The following is a 14,192-nucleotide window of genomic DNA, read 5'->3' as shown; positions in this document are numbered from 1 at the left end:
TCCTGTCTACCTGGAAAATGATAACTTATTCTTTAAGACTTGGCTCAAATCTCATCAACTCTCTGAATGTCCCAGATAGCAAGATGCTTGTCCGTAAGCTGCATGTATTTCATTATGATATAATTGCTTTTGTTTGTGGGGTAGGTCATTGAGGGTAGGTCATTGCATGTTATCTGTTTTTGTCTGCCCTGTACCTAGCATAGCTCAGTTCATATAGTCAGAATTCACAAATCATTAGCCAGGTGAATAACTTTCAAGACTTTAATACCAGCACATGAGAAAAAAAAAGGTGTTTCTTTTCTAGGAGCTCTGGTCAGTCTTTGCTCCTCAGGTTAGGTTAGTTGTTTTGTTTTTTGTTTTTATGGCAAGGTTGTCTAGTTTCTAACCTTTAAATTAATTTAAATGCACAATATCAATTATAACAATAGCTAATATGTATGCAGCACTTACTATGTGCTGGTACCATTTTAAGTATGTTACATTTGTTAACTCACTTAATTCTCACAACAACCCTATGAGAGATAGGTTTCTGATATCATTGCCATTTTATAGATAAGGTAGTTGCTTCACATGATCTAGGGAGTTGGAATATCCCAGTCACCAGTGTTTTGTATACTCTAATATGCAAAAATTTCATGGAGGTAGCATTATAGTATGCTTGAAAGGTTGGAAATATTCTTCAACTTGGTCTTTTGTATATAAGAGTGAGTAGTAAGCCCAATAATTGCTTTTTTATTGGACTTCGTATGAAAAATAATCACATTTTCTTTCCCCATGTTTATGTGCTTGCTGTTAGAAGTAAAATCTACTTAAGGCATCTTAAGGGTCCAAATGAAAATCTTTGCTAAAAGACATTGAAGGAAAGTGAAGACAAAACAATCTAGTCTTTCAAAACCCCCTGATTACCTTGGATTTGTTTGTCAAAAGATTTTTCATTTCCATTTTAAGGCAGGTGCAGATGCAGATGCATACTCATTTAATCTCTCTACTGAGTATATAAATCCAGAATAAATAAATCAGAGGTAACCCAGGGCCCTTGTCAGCCCCTGCTTTTCCTGCTTTACCATCAAACTGGTCTCTGGTAGCTATAGGCTTGGCTTCTGTGTAGGATATCTATTTCTTCTTTCGGTATGATAACCCAAGTATTGCATAAAATAATTAAATTGTCATGACAGACAACGTCCACAAATAGGCCTGGCCTTCTGTTTCCCTCTTCAAGGTATAAACAGTTACTGTTGGCTTATGAAAAGCAAAAAGTGATCCAACAAGAAGGCTGTATCCATCACATTGAAATCAGAGACTTGATTAATATTGTAGCCTGTAGCTTTGTGATATGTACGGTTTAAATTAGACCTTTGCAGTCATTGTGCTGGGTTGATGCAAGCACATTAATGACATAATTTCTGGTTGCTGCATCACATTTCTGCAGTCTGTCCTTTGTATTCCACTCACATTAATTGAAGTAATTTTGCCAGTGAAGCGTGTTTCAAACCTCTGCATTTAAATTGAAATTTTAATTCCCTTATTGTCTTGAAAAGACGGCTGAGGATGCCTTGTTACAGGTTTCATTATCACTCAGAACACTCCAGCTGCTGGTTCTAATGTACAATGACTGATTAATTCTGGGAAGAATTATTAATATAAGAATAGTAGATTCTTCCCAGTGGCATGAGCTAACCAGGAAGGTATTTCATGATAGTTAAAATTTTTATAAACTTTTTTTTTAAACAGAAAATTTGTGTAGAGGTCTGCATCAAACTGAAATTGCACAGATGAGCTTTGAAAACCACTTACACAAGTTCTGATTTATCAGCCCATAGAAGTCAATTCAGAATTACATTCAGTCTGTGGAAACCAAGCCACTACGAGTAGTTTTGAAGCACTTTAGCTGACAGTCACAAGGCTTGTGACTAAAATAATTTTTTCATTTCTAAGGCTTCCTGAAATTGTAAAGATTTTGAATGTCTCTTAATAATTTTGTCTTTCTTTATTTATATTCCTTTTTCAAAATAATCCTTAGCTGTATAGTCAGATAAGGATTATTATGATAATTATAATAATAACATATTTACATAGCTGCTTTCTTCCCCGGGGATCTCAGAGTGCTTTGCTGAGAGAATGGTGTGGTGGAATTATTTCACTTCCATTGTGAAAATGTGGCCATATCTGGGATAAAGAGAGTAAGGCACTTATTTAATTGAATAGTTTTCTAAGATCCTATATTAAAAATGAGTATATTTATAGTTTTTTCCGTTTATGAGATCCTTTAATTATTGGGTAGCATTGATGCTTTGTGAATATCAGCAAGGGTCTTAGTTTGAATCAGATGGACCTCTGCTTGAATCCCTCTTTTAATTCTTACTAAGTTGGATGACTTGTGGCTAATTATTTTATTTATCTTTGCTGAAAGTTGGACTTAAGAATAATATATACCCCTAAGGGTTGTTGAAAGGATTAAATGAAATATAAAACTGTGTACCTCAAGTATGTACAGTGTACATAGTAAGTTCTTATAAATGTTGTTTATAATTATTATTATTATTTTTTCTTTTTTACTGGTACTGTAGGAAAGGATATGTTGATTGCTGCAATGTTATAATCTAAAAAACTGTTCTAGAGTTTTACTTATTTTGAGCTAGTAAAAGAGTTGAAGTAGGGCATATACCTGAATGAAAGACTAGTCCACCTTTTTTATGGTCAAAGGAGCAAACAGACTACTCTTATTTTCTCTTCTTTATGGACAAGGAAGGGGTGATCATGTACCCACTACCAAATGATTAATGTACAAGTAAGAAAAAAAGGGGCCAAAATATACATCCCTTTTATTTGGCTTGAAAGTTTCTGAGCTCTCACAGAACTCTTGTTTGTCATTACTCTGGGGATGGTATCGAGGTGAAAGCTCTATAAATACTAGGAGCTGGAACATTCTAGCGGGCTTATTGGACTTAACCTGAAAGTGGTTCAGTGACTGTGCAAAAATGTTCCAGTTTTCCTTATAAATTTCTCCACAACATGATAAAAATGTATTAGTGATCAGTAATGAAATAGCTGTTGCTAAAGCCCATCTGCTCCTAATGTTGAATATCAATTTGAAAGACCAAGGCCAACATTCTACACTAATAATTTATCAGGAGAGAATCTGGCGCATATTTTGATAGATGAAGAAATAATTGGGTATTTCACCTGTGATGATGCATTGTGGATCACTTCTGTTGTTGGTGTGTGTGCCTGGGAAGGTGGCCTTAGCCTTGAAGGAGATTGCATGCTAATAGGGAGAGACAGACGTGAACAAATACAGTGTCTCATATGATGATAAGTACAATGGAGAAAAATATGGTAAGAAAGGTAGACTAGGAATTCTAGGGGTGGCGATTTGGGTAGTGTGGTTTGCCCTTTAAATAGGGTGGTCAGCTGTGGCTGCATTTGAAACCCCTTCATTCCCTGAAGCACCTACTTCTGATCTTCTTCAAAAAGATTTAGGAAAAGCCAAAAATAAAGTTATTAAACAAGTAACTTTAGTTTTTGTGTCCAAAATTAAGTGAGTTAGTTTGTGGCAGCTTTATTTTTCTCATATAGAATAAAAGTCAGGACTTTGTAGCAACCATTTTTCATGCTGCTCAAAGCCCTTTTTATTTATATTTATTGAAGCCTGGGGTTTCTAAAAACCAGACTGTTTGATAGGGACCTGGTTATTATATTAGCTTTCTTTCTTTTTTATTTTGCTTTTTAAAATCTGCTATTCATTTGCCTCTTTTATTTTAAAGCCAATAGAAATTTTATTTTATTGCACTAAACCTTACAAGGTTTAGCAATTTTCATTTGGCTTGTTTGGCTGTAGGGCAGTGATTTCCAAACTGCATGTTAGGTAATCTTTCAAGAATCCTAAAGCCCAGGCCATATCCCAGACAGGTTAAATCGAAATCTCTGTGGGTGGGCCGTAAGCTTCAGTAGTTTTTGACATTCTTCAGGTGATGCCAATATGCAGGCAGATTTTGAACTATTGGTACATGTTATAGCTTGGGAGTAAGAGCCTTGCCTTCATTTAACTCCAACTCTGAGTAGTTAGAGACCAAGTATTGTGTAAGAATGTTAGAATGTTATTGTTTGAAGTTGCTTTGTTGCTATCCTGTATTGTAGTCTTAGGACAGAGCTGATGAGTAACTGGCTTTCATTCTGATTATACAGCCTGTCTCTTTGGTAAAAATGAGTTTAGTTTTATAGTTAAAGTAGATGATTCTCCAGGTTTGGACTGACTTGGCATTCTTCAGAGCTGTCATCTTGATGCTGATTTATGAATCTTTGCTGGGGGTTCTTATCTGACTTGTTGTAGGGACTTAATGGATTGAGATTGGGGCACAAATTTGTTAATTGACAAGTGGTGGCTATGTACAGTGTGGCATAGTGGAAACAAAATAGATTTAAAAGCAAGAAGTTCTTAATTCTAGTCCTGACTCAACAACTCATCAGTTCTGTGAGCTTAGACAAAGAAATCAGTTTCTCTCCCTGTTTTTTAGTATCCTTATCTGTAGAGTGGATGGATATACAAATATTTACCATCTATATTATAGGATGGTTGTGAGAATAAACGTGAAATATTGTATGGGAAAAGTGCTCTGTAAAATATGAAGCAATATGCAAATTTAAAATGGTGTAGGCATCATTGTCATCATCACCAATACTCAGCGCCAGGAAAAAAGAAGTCAGTAGTCGGGGGCTTGTTTACACTGAGCAGCATTTCTGTTCTTGTGTGCCCATCACTAATGTACACATGTTGTTTTAATCAGATAAACTATGTGTGTGTGTGTCTTTTTACACATGAGTCTGTAGGAGGAATGATCTAAGTCAAGAGTAATACCCAAGTCATTTGCTGACATCCTCTATCATATTTCTGGTTTCATCCTCATGTATGGACTTCTTTGAACTGGTTTTTGATTGGTTAGTTTGTGGCCAGATGGGAACCAGGTATTTGTGTAAATTGCAGTTGATGACAACCCATGCTATTGATAAGAGCCTTCTATTCCAACTTGATGATGGTCTGAGAATACTTGATCAGTAGCTTTTGCTTGGCCTGACAAGATAGGAGGAGCTTGTTAAAGAGGCCTATTTTCTCTGAGATTCATCCCAATACTAATTACTTGTGGTTGCCTAGCTCTTAAAATGAAAAAAGCCATATTCCTCTCACATTCCTTTGTGGGGTTTTAATAGCTCATGTTAGTAAAGAGATGTATAAGTGCTGACCATTTCTAATGGATTTGGGGCTCTTTCAGAGTGTGGGTGAAATTGTCTTGGTTTAAGTGTGAGCCTGAAGTGATTCTCAGAGACCTCCTTTGCCAACTCTTAAGAAGAGTTGTTCTGTAACTTTTTCTCATCCTAGAGTAACAAATAGATGATGGGATATATGAATTTGGGACACTTGTTAAAAGAGAATGTCTTTCCTAGTGGTCTCTTCTCTTGCATTTTGGAATCGAAACCTAGGTTTTAATGCTCTCTTTATGGACAACTGATGGGAACTGAGAATTGAAGGGACCATGAGGTTAGGGACAAAGAAGGTTTTTTTCTGAGCTTCTTCTGTAAGTTTTTTTTTTTTTTTTCAACACCTTATAATTCTTTCTTATAAGGTGTTAGGTATAGTTTAATTTTATCAGAAAAGTAATTGTTATCAGGTCTGTTATAAGGCCATTTATAACAAATATTGCTCTTAATTTGGCATTATTCATCAGAAACCCTAAATATGTGCCTAACTTTGGACTTGGAATTTTACTTCTAGAATTTTATGTTAAGGAAATAATTAAGAATTTTAATTGTTCTGTGTTCAAAGATATTTATGACAGTAAGATTTATGAGAGTAAAAAAATTAGCAATGATTTAAGTGTAGGGAATTAGTTTAAGTCATTTGTGGTATATTTATGTTATGGGCTAGTCTGAAAACACTAAAAATTATATGATATTTAGGGATGCATGTTCTCAATGCATTGCCAAATAAAAAAAGCATGTTTAAAAATAACTAGTTTTGTAAAAACTTTGTGTGGAAAAATGATTGGAAGGAATCAGGTTAAAATATTATATATTATTATATCTGATGAGTGAAAATATGGATGATCTTTTTCCTTCATGACTTTCTGTCTTTCACATTTTCTTGTTTGAGCCTGTATTACTTTTGTAATTTGGAAGCAAAATAAAGTTTAAGAATGACAGTTGTGTGACTACAGAATATTAACCCAAGGTATACGTACATTTCACTGTGTATCTACATCATACAAAAGCATATTGCCATTAGCTTTGTATCCTAATAGATTACAGAGGGAAAAACAGTATAGGGTTCAAAAATAATACAATGAAGTTAGTGAAGCTATGTCTAAGGAAGTGCAAAAAAGTATCATTCTGGGTCTCACTTTTTTTTTAATCTGTAAAATTAGAGTGGGCCCCAGTCTTGACAACCTTAAAAGGCCTCTTACAATAGAAATTTCTTGCATTTCATCCTTAGAAACTGTCATTCTGTGAGACTTGGGCTGATGAAATATCTGGGGAGACCTGGCTGCCCCTACTTCAGGAGAGAGAGAGAAAAATAGATGACTTTTGCTTTAATAAAATATGGATTATTTGTGGTAAAATGCCCTGATGTTTGGGGGGGGGGGGAAGGAAGCAAACCCCCAAAAGGTGGGCACCCCAAAGAAAGCTTAAGAATAGCTTGATAAAATGGTGTGCTTTTAGCACAACTCTGTGTTTCATGGCAATAATGGGGTGAAATTTTTCTTAAAGCGAGGTCACATTTGAACTCTTTTGAGTTTTGTTTTCTAAGATAGGTTTGAAGATACTTTAAAGATGAAACTCACAAATAAAAGGCCTTTTCTTCAACAGCACTTTATGTTACAGGCCCCCCTCCCTTCATTCACTTATCAATAACTTCATCTCATTTGCTTTATCCTGTAAATTCCATTATCTCCCAGGCAGTCTATTGCATTAAGCCGTTAGTACCTAATATTGCCTCATTTACATTGACACGTGCTTGACCTCAGCCCTTCTCCTCTCTTTGTTAATGCACCAACAAGCACTGATATCTCTCTGGAGCATTATCATTTGGCTGTTAGCTCAACTAATAACAACCCTTCATTTGAGCTGATGAAGGTTTATTAAATAAAAACATGCAATAACCCTGGCATTAATGAAGGGAGAGTGAAGGTAGACAGCATCCTGTTTTTAATGGTGAGAGCAAGCTGAATCCACATTATAGGTATTGGGTTTCCGCAGGGAGATGGGCACCCGATGGATCTGATCAATATTATATTATCAGACTGATTTAAGAATGGGCATTTTTGATGGCCTGATTGGATCACTGTTGATTAGCATACAAGCTGAGGAGTTGGGGGGGGGGGGTGACGTGTTCTTGCTCCAGGCACTTGGCCTTGCTCTGTGATGCAGATATCTTGCAAAGTCTGTCTAAGGTACCAGACTGTCAATAACCCTGAGGCCTTCAGGCAGTGGCAAAGCTGAGCTGCTGAGCCATAGGGAGCCAAAAGTACTTCTTAGTCTTCTCCAGTGAAACTGGGATCAGAGGTAGCTTTTCCTATAGATCACCCCAAGACTCCCCAAAACCCTCACTATATCCCTGAGATTTGAATGGATTCCCTTTATTGTCCTTTGCGTGCCTCACATTCTCCCTCGCCCCACACTACTTTCATTTTTGCATGAAGACAGCCTAGCCCCCAAGGTAGCTGGTGTCATGCTGTGAACAAAAGTTAAGTGGGTGATGTTATCAGGTTTGTATTTAAAAATTGAGATTTTGTGAACATGTGTTCACTTGCTTGCATTTCAGAAAGTTCATGGAAAAAAATAGGATTGAAAGATAATACGACTCTTTCCATGAACTTTTAAAAGTATCCTCCTACATGTGATATAGTATTATGTTCTACTATTAAAATTACTCCTAGTTTATCTGATGCAGTTAAATACATAGGATTCTATAGAGGCCACGATGTTCTACAAAGAGTGCTATGACATCCAGATGTAACAAAGCTTTCAGACCTGCTCCTAAAACTGTTAGGTTGAACCATAATAAAATAGCCAGTAGTTGATCATTTTGACCTGTGAAAACAGTATTTTCATATTAATACAAATTAATACACCAAAGATACTGTATTTGTTTTTTGGTTTGTTTTGCTTTTTTAAGCTGCATTCAGTGTTTTACCAGTTCCTGTCTGATGAAGATCAAAATTTCTGTTTTGGGAAATAAAGTATAGTAAAATGAATCGTTTGGTGAATGAATGATCTGGGATTCTTGGTCCGTGTGTGTTAAATATCTTCCCTGCTTGCTCAGAGTTATGTCTGAATCATTCTGCATTCACAGGGAGACTTGGAGTCTTCTCATGCCCATCTGGGACTCCTTGAGCCCGAAGGTGGACACTTAGGGATGGAGGGCCATCGGGGGAGCTGGGCCTTCCAGCAGTTCAGGGGCAGGGTGGCAGCAGGCAAGTGACCTGAGCACCAAGTAGATCTGGGGTTCCAAAGCAGATTTCTTTTGTTATTAGCCAAAGAGTTTTTAGGTTCTTAATTAGTCAAGACTGTTCGAAAAGTTTATTTTTTAAATTTTTTTGACTGGTAAGGGGATTGCAACCCTCGGCACAGTGTGGTCTGCACCATGCTCAGCCAGTGAGCGCACTGGCCATCCCTATATAGGATCTGAACCCGTGGCCTCGGCACTACCAGCACCACACTCACCCGAGTGAGCCAGGGGGCCAGCCCCAAAAAGTTTATTTTTTAACTTGTGTCTTATATACTTGTAGGAAGGAAGAAGGTATCAGTTCTCTGGAGTAGCCTAATTTTATATCTTTTTATGGCCTCTATAAGTTGGGCTACAACAAACATTTTCAGGATGGTTATATCCTCTTACCAGAAAAAAGCTTCCCTAAGGGAGACTTAGTTACCTATTGAAAAGTGATAAAACATTTTGAAGCCATGTAATTATCAGAGTCCTGAAGGACGTATTTGTTTTGGACTCAACAATAGCAGTACAGTTGCTATATTTACGGAACATAGTTGCCAAAATAAGCATTTTCATTAGCTAGCAGATGGTTTAGTTATCAGGTTGGGTTTTTGTTTAGTTAAAAGGTTTTCTTCCTTTTTTTGGCTTGAACCTTAGTCCTTTTTAGAGACGGTTACTAATGTCATTTACCTTTGTGTGTCTCACTTCCCAGATTTGTAGTTTCTTTCACAACATTTCTTCAGTGAAGCAGCTACTGAGAATGGCCAATTTTGGTGTTCCTCCAAAATGTTTCCATTGGTTCATCTGAGAGCACAAAATTAGATCTTTTTCCCTAATAAGCTTGAGTAAGGTGGCTGAAGATAATCATTTAACTATGAAATTATAATTTCCTATATTTTACACAAAAATGAAGTTGAGAAATAGACATTTGGGAAATAAAATTTAAGGATACAGTTGTTCCTAATTACAAACATTTTTCTTTGTTGTAAACTTATATCTCAGCTCAAAGCAAAAGTTTTTAAATTCTTGATCGTGTACAGTTTAACTGTTATGTTTGACTTATTTTTTGAGTTACAGGAACATTTTTCAGAATTTCTGTTTTCTTAACATTGATAGGTTTCTAATAGCATAATGTGCTGTCCTGTTCAATTTCATGTGTTAAAACATTTTGAAAATGTTTGCTTATCTTCATAATTTTAGAGAAAATATTCATTTTCAACTCTTAAACAGATTTCTGTTATCTACGTGAGCAGTTTCCAACTGTGTTGACTAGAACACTAATATTCTGTTAGACGGTAATAGCTGTTCTGTGTAAAAATTTCCTGCTACTGTTATCTTTTTTTTTCCTCCAAAATTTATTTTTAAGAATATATGTCAGAAAAATTCCAAGTACATTTGCTTGACTCTCACCATTATGTAGTAATCTAACTTTAAGAAATGGTGTGGCATACCTGAGAATTCTAGGTCTTCTTAGACATCATTTGGGGCATGAAAGCACGGTGTTTGATCTGTGAATAGATACACAGACAGCAATTACTAATTCACTGCACAGTGTATGTTGTCTTGTCTGATCTTTCATCTGCTGTGTCTTGTACTATAATTTTAATATATATTAATTGTATATATAATTGAATGTTGTGTGTCACACTTATGAACCTGATTTTGATAATTTCTTATAGCAACTAACCTGTGAGACCATTTTGTTGCTGTCTGCTTTAATCCACCTGCATCTCTTTAATTCCTGTTGATGGTTCATCCCTGTGTAATTTCAAAAGTGCTCTGTAGTCAGTAAATTTGGAAAACAGTCAAATAATTTATAAAATCACCACGTCCCATATGTTAAAAAAATGTTTATTAAAACCGCAAGTGTTAGTCAGTACCTGGAAACCAGACTCCCCCCCGCCCCCTCCCTCAGTACAACAACTGAATTAATTGGCAGTGATGGTCTATGGGTTGACTGCTGCCTCACCAGATTTTCTTTTATGTGTGAACTTTATGGTACAAGCTACTTAGAACCAGATAAGATAATGTCAGCCTTTAAAACTGATGTTCTAGAGATCAAATGTTTTATTGACAACTATTTTCTTCAAATTGGCTTGAGAGTACCAGTTAGTAAGAGTAGGGGAAGACTATGACCTTGCCTAGCATCCATAACTATGGCTTTCTACAAGATTGTTAATAAGTGAAGGCCAGAAAATAAAGCACTGTGTTTTCTTAGAGAAGTAAGATACTATTTTCTATTGTCTTTTGGTAAAGTTTTCAAGGATTTGAAGTTCTAAGACTACCCTTGATTCTATTTATGTTAAATGTACATGTATATCAGACCAAGGAAACATATTCAGGAAGCTTATTATTTAAATGGTTATAATGGTTCAATGAAGGAAAGAACACTTACTGAAAATGCTGTATTAAAATATGTTGGAAATACCCTCTGAGGTTTCTTTATTCACAGAATAAATAGGTACTGTTAAAAGTAATCTCAGTAGGCACTCAGTGTGTGGCAGGCACTGTGCTAAATGCTTTGCCTGAAATTTTTTAATTTTGTGACTTTGAAAGTTCACATTGTCATATAATTTTGTATTAGGAACATGAACTGATTGGGTTAAAAATCTTCATGCAAGTTTCTACAAACCAAGTGTGGATGTGCGATGGGTGGTTTTTAAGCTTAAACATCTCAGCTGGATTTAATTACCTTAAGGGATAAGGCAACATGATGGGCCAGTGGTTTACCAAATTATTTTTCATTTTCTGGATCTTGATGTCACCAAAGGTTAATGCATCCTCTTTTCTGTGCTAGAGACCTGGGTTAAAATCCATTTTAGGGCATAAGTGTAAATGAATTTGTTGTTGTTTTTCCTCCTTGGGGACACTTTGGTCATTTTGTGAGGCTGCCTTTCCATTTGGAATTGCTGGCAGCTTGCACAGGGCCCAGGGGCTCTTATAGCAGGGGCAGTTGCAAGTCAGCGTAAAAATGAGCTGGCAGGCTTCAGAGGGCAGAACTGGCCCAGGGCTTGTCACTCTTCCATTCCTTGATTCTTTCTTGGTTAACTTAAGGAAACTTATTTGCTACTGACATTTGATTATAGCACATCACAAAACAAGTGATGTGTTCCTGGGTAAGCCACTGCATTTTCCTCACCATTTCAGGGTGGTTTGTATTTGGCAGCTACAAAGCTTTCTGTATTCACTATCCACAGACTCCCAGATGACTCCTTAGACTGCTGTAGATCTGTGTTCAACATTGTTGATCACCAGTGTGTTTCATGGCTTTCATTATCTGTTGCTTTTCCATAAAAGCTTTATTTGTCAGGAGTCTATTTGTATCCATAAATCCTACATTTCATGGTTTTACTCTGAAGTATTATTAGTTAACTGCCTTTTTCTGTACCTATTAGGAATATTTAGAAGTATAACCTAAGCAGGGAATAGTCATAGCACATTCATCCTCAGGGAGCTCGGCTGTGCTGTTTTTCCTCTAAGCTCAACTTGTAGTCATCTCTTCTCTATTATTATTATTATTTTTTTTTTTACATTCTTCATGTTTCCCTCTTCCTTTTTTTTTTTCTCCCAAGGAATAGTACCTAGAGTATGCTCTTCCTTTTTTTTTCCTTTAAAAAATATATAAGATCTTTATACATATAGACACACATGAATATAATTTTACATACATGAATAAATGGGATCATATCATACATGCAGCCTGTTTTTTTTTTTTCTCTTTTGGCAGTATCATTTTGAGTTTCAAAGTGAGTTGCTCCAGTTTCCTTGAATCCTTCATCTTCTATAGGCATTCCTACACTACTTTGATTCATTTGATCCCTTTGTCTTTAAAATCTCCCAAATCACTTTGTGCTAGGAGTATCTCTCTCTCTCCTTTTTTAATTTTCTATTCGTCATTCAAATCCTGTTTCTTCTATCAAACCTGATCAGGGCATGGAGAAGTGATGACTACTGTTGTACACTTGTAGCATTCATGTAAAAAATGCATTTACCTCTGTGTGCATGTGTGTTTGAGAAAGAATGAGAGAGAGCCTGACCCTTTGTAGACACACATGTGACATAGGCTAACCAAGTTTTGATTCAATCATCATGAGAATAAGTCATTATTAAAATATTCACAGTGTGCTTTTATTTAATCTTAGTTTTAAAAGACTAACTTTGATTAAAAGTTTATTTAAACCATTAGTGCGTAGTGTTCTTGTGAGAATATGAGTGATATAATCATTTAATTGGGGAGGTCTCTTTACATGTGTCCATTGACAATCAATGTGTATGGGAATAAATAGTATGTACAGCTTTGTCGTGATGCTTTACATACCTTCGTGTTTACCTTTGACAAGATTGTTTTCTTTAGCGTTATCTCTTGGATGATAAACCCTTTAAGGGCAGGACTAGGCCTATCCACTTTATATTCTGCAAAGTCTGATATATGCTGATAAGGTTCTTATAGACTCCCTTTTGATAGTACCTTTAAAAAATAGTCTTATTTATAGTATTGCTAGGTTACTTAGTTGTACTTAACTTTCTTTTTTTTCCCTCTTTTCAGGTGTCAGCAGTCGAGTCTTTGGAGGGCCCCCTGCTCCAGGTGGAAGGACTGAGTGACCTTAGGTTGGAGCTTCACAGCAAGAAGATGAACCTCCACTTGGTTCTCATAGATGAACTGCACCGGCACCTGTATATCAAATCCACCAGCCGAGTTGTGCAGTGTAACAAGGAAAAAGGGAAAATGAGGTCGGTTAAAGAGGTTCTTTGCCACAGTGTCTTATGGCAGTGTGGTATTATAAGGACTATTCTGTGTTTTCTTGAATATTGTAGTTTTTTTACTTTTCCTTTAATGTACTGTCTTTGAAACTTGAAGGTGGTTTTATAATAACAAATACTCTGTGTTTTAAGAGGCTGACATTCAAAGTTTGTTCATTCATTTATTGTGCATTTATAATAGTCCTCTTCTTTAAGAATAAATAAGAAACATTTACTGTGGGCCTCTTATATAGTTGTTCAGAGACACTGGTATATCTCAGAAGGAAGTAGAAAAATCCTTAAATTGGACAGTGAAGGCAGCCTAAGAAATATGGGTGCATGAACTGAAGTTATAAGATTCTTTGTTACTTAGGGTTATGTTTAACTTTAGACAATCCTCTTTCTGGAATGGTTCGGGAAAGGTTCAGAGAGAATACTTCTCTTTCATCCAATGGCTGGCTGTAGCATAACCTTATGTTTAAGGGCCTAGGTAGACTCAAGAAATGCATTAGGTTGGTGTAGACATGGTAGGGAATAAGACTAGATCTTAAGATGTATAACACTGGTGTTATTAACATATATCACATAGCTGTGTATGATACATGTCCTTCCAATATTCCTTTAAAATAGCCATGGGGTGGGTACTGCCCTGCACGCTTGGTGCCTGGGCCATGGCCGCAGGGCCAACTCAGGACTTATGGCTACAGGAGCCCAGGTCGCGTGGGAATTCTGTCCATCTCAAGTTCCTTTCTTTGATGATAAGAATGTTTCTTTTGAGGACTTCCAGTCAAGATGGCGGAATAGACGGTCTCCACCGTCACTCTCTCCCACAAATCAACCAATTTACAACTATAAAAAAACAACAACAGCCAGGCTGGGGCCACTAGAGCTCAGCGGAAGAGGAGAAGAGACCTAAAGAATGCATGAAGGTGGGAGAAGCCACAAAGAGAGAAAGAAAAAACTACTCTTGACA

General features: G+C 36.4%; 1 protein-coding gene across 2 annotated transcripts in view; it reads left to right on the top strand.

Moving 5' to 3' along the window:
- EXOC4 (exocyst complex component 4) overlaps window positions 1–14,192 on the top strand; it is a 791,906-nt gene that overhangs the window by 32,962 nt on the left and 744,752 nt on the right. For both annotated transcript variants that reach the window (XM_063100340.1, XM_063100341.1), the window contains exon 4: window positions 13,026–13,210. In XM_063100340.1, coding sequence (XP_062956410.1) covers window positions 13,026–13,210 — 185 coding nt within the window. The remainder of the gene's footprint in view (window positions 1–13,025; window positions 13,211–14,192) is intronic.

The sequence above is a fragment of the Cynocephalus volans genome, chromosome 6, assembly GCF_027409185.1.
Source record: "Cynocephalus volans isolate mCynVol1 chromosome 6, mCynVol1.pri, whole genome shotgun sequence".
NCBI classification, from domain to species: domain Eukaryota; kingdom Metazoa; phylum Chordata; class Mammalia; order Dermoptera; family Cynocephalidae; genus Cynocephalus; species Cynocephalus volans.
Note: the sequence above shows the minus strand (reverse complement) of the source record. Positions and strands in the feature narration are given on the sequence as shown.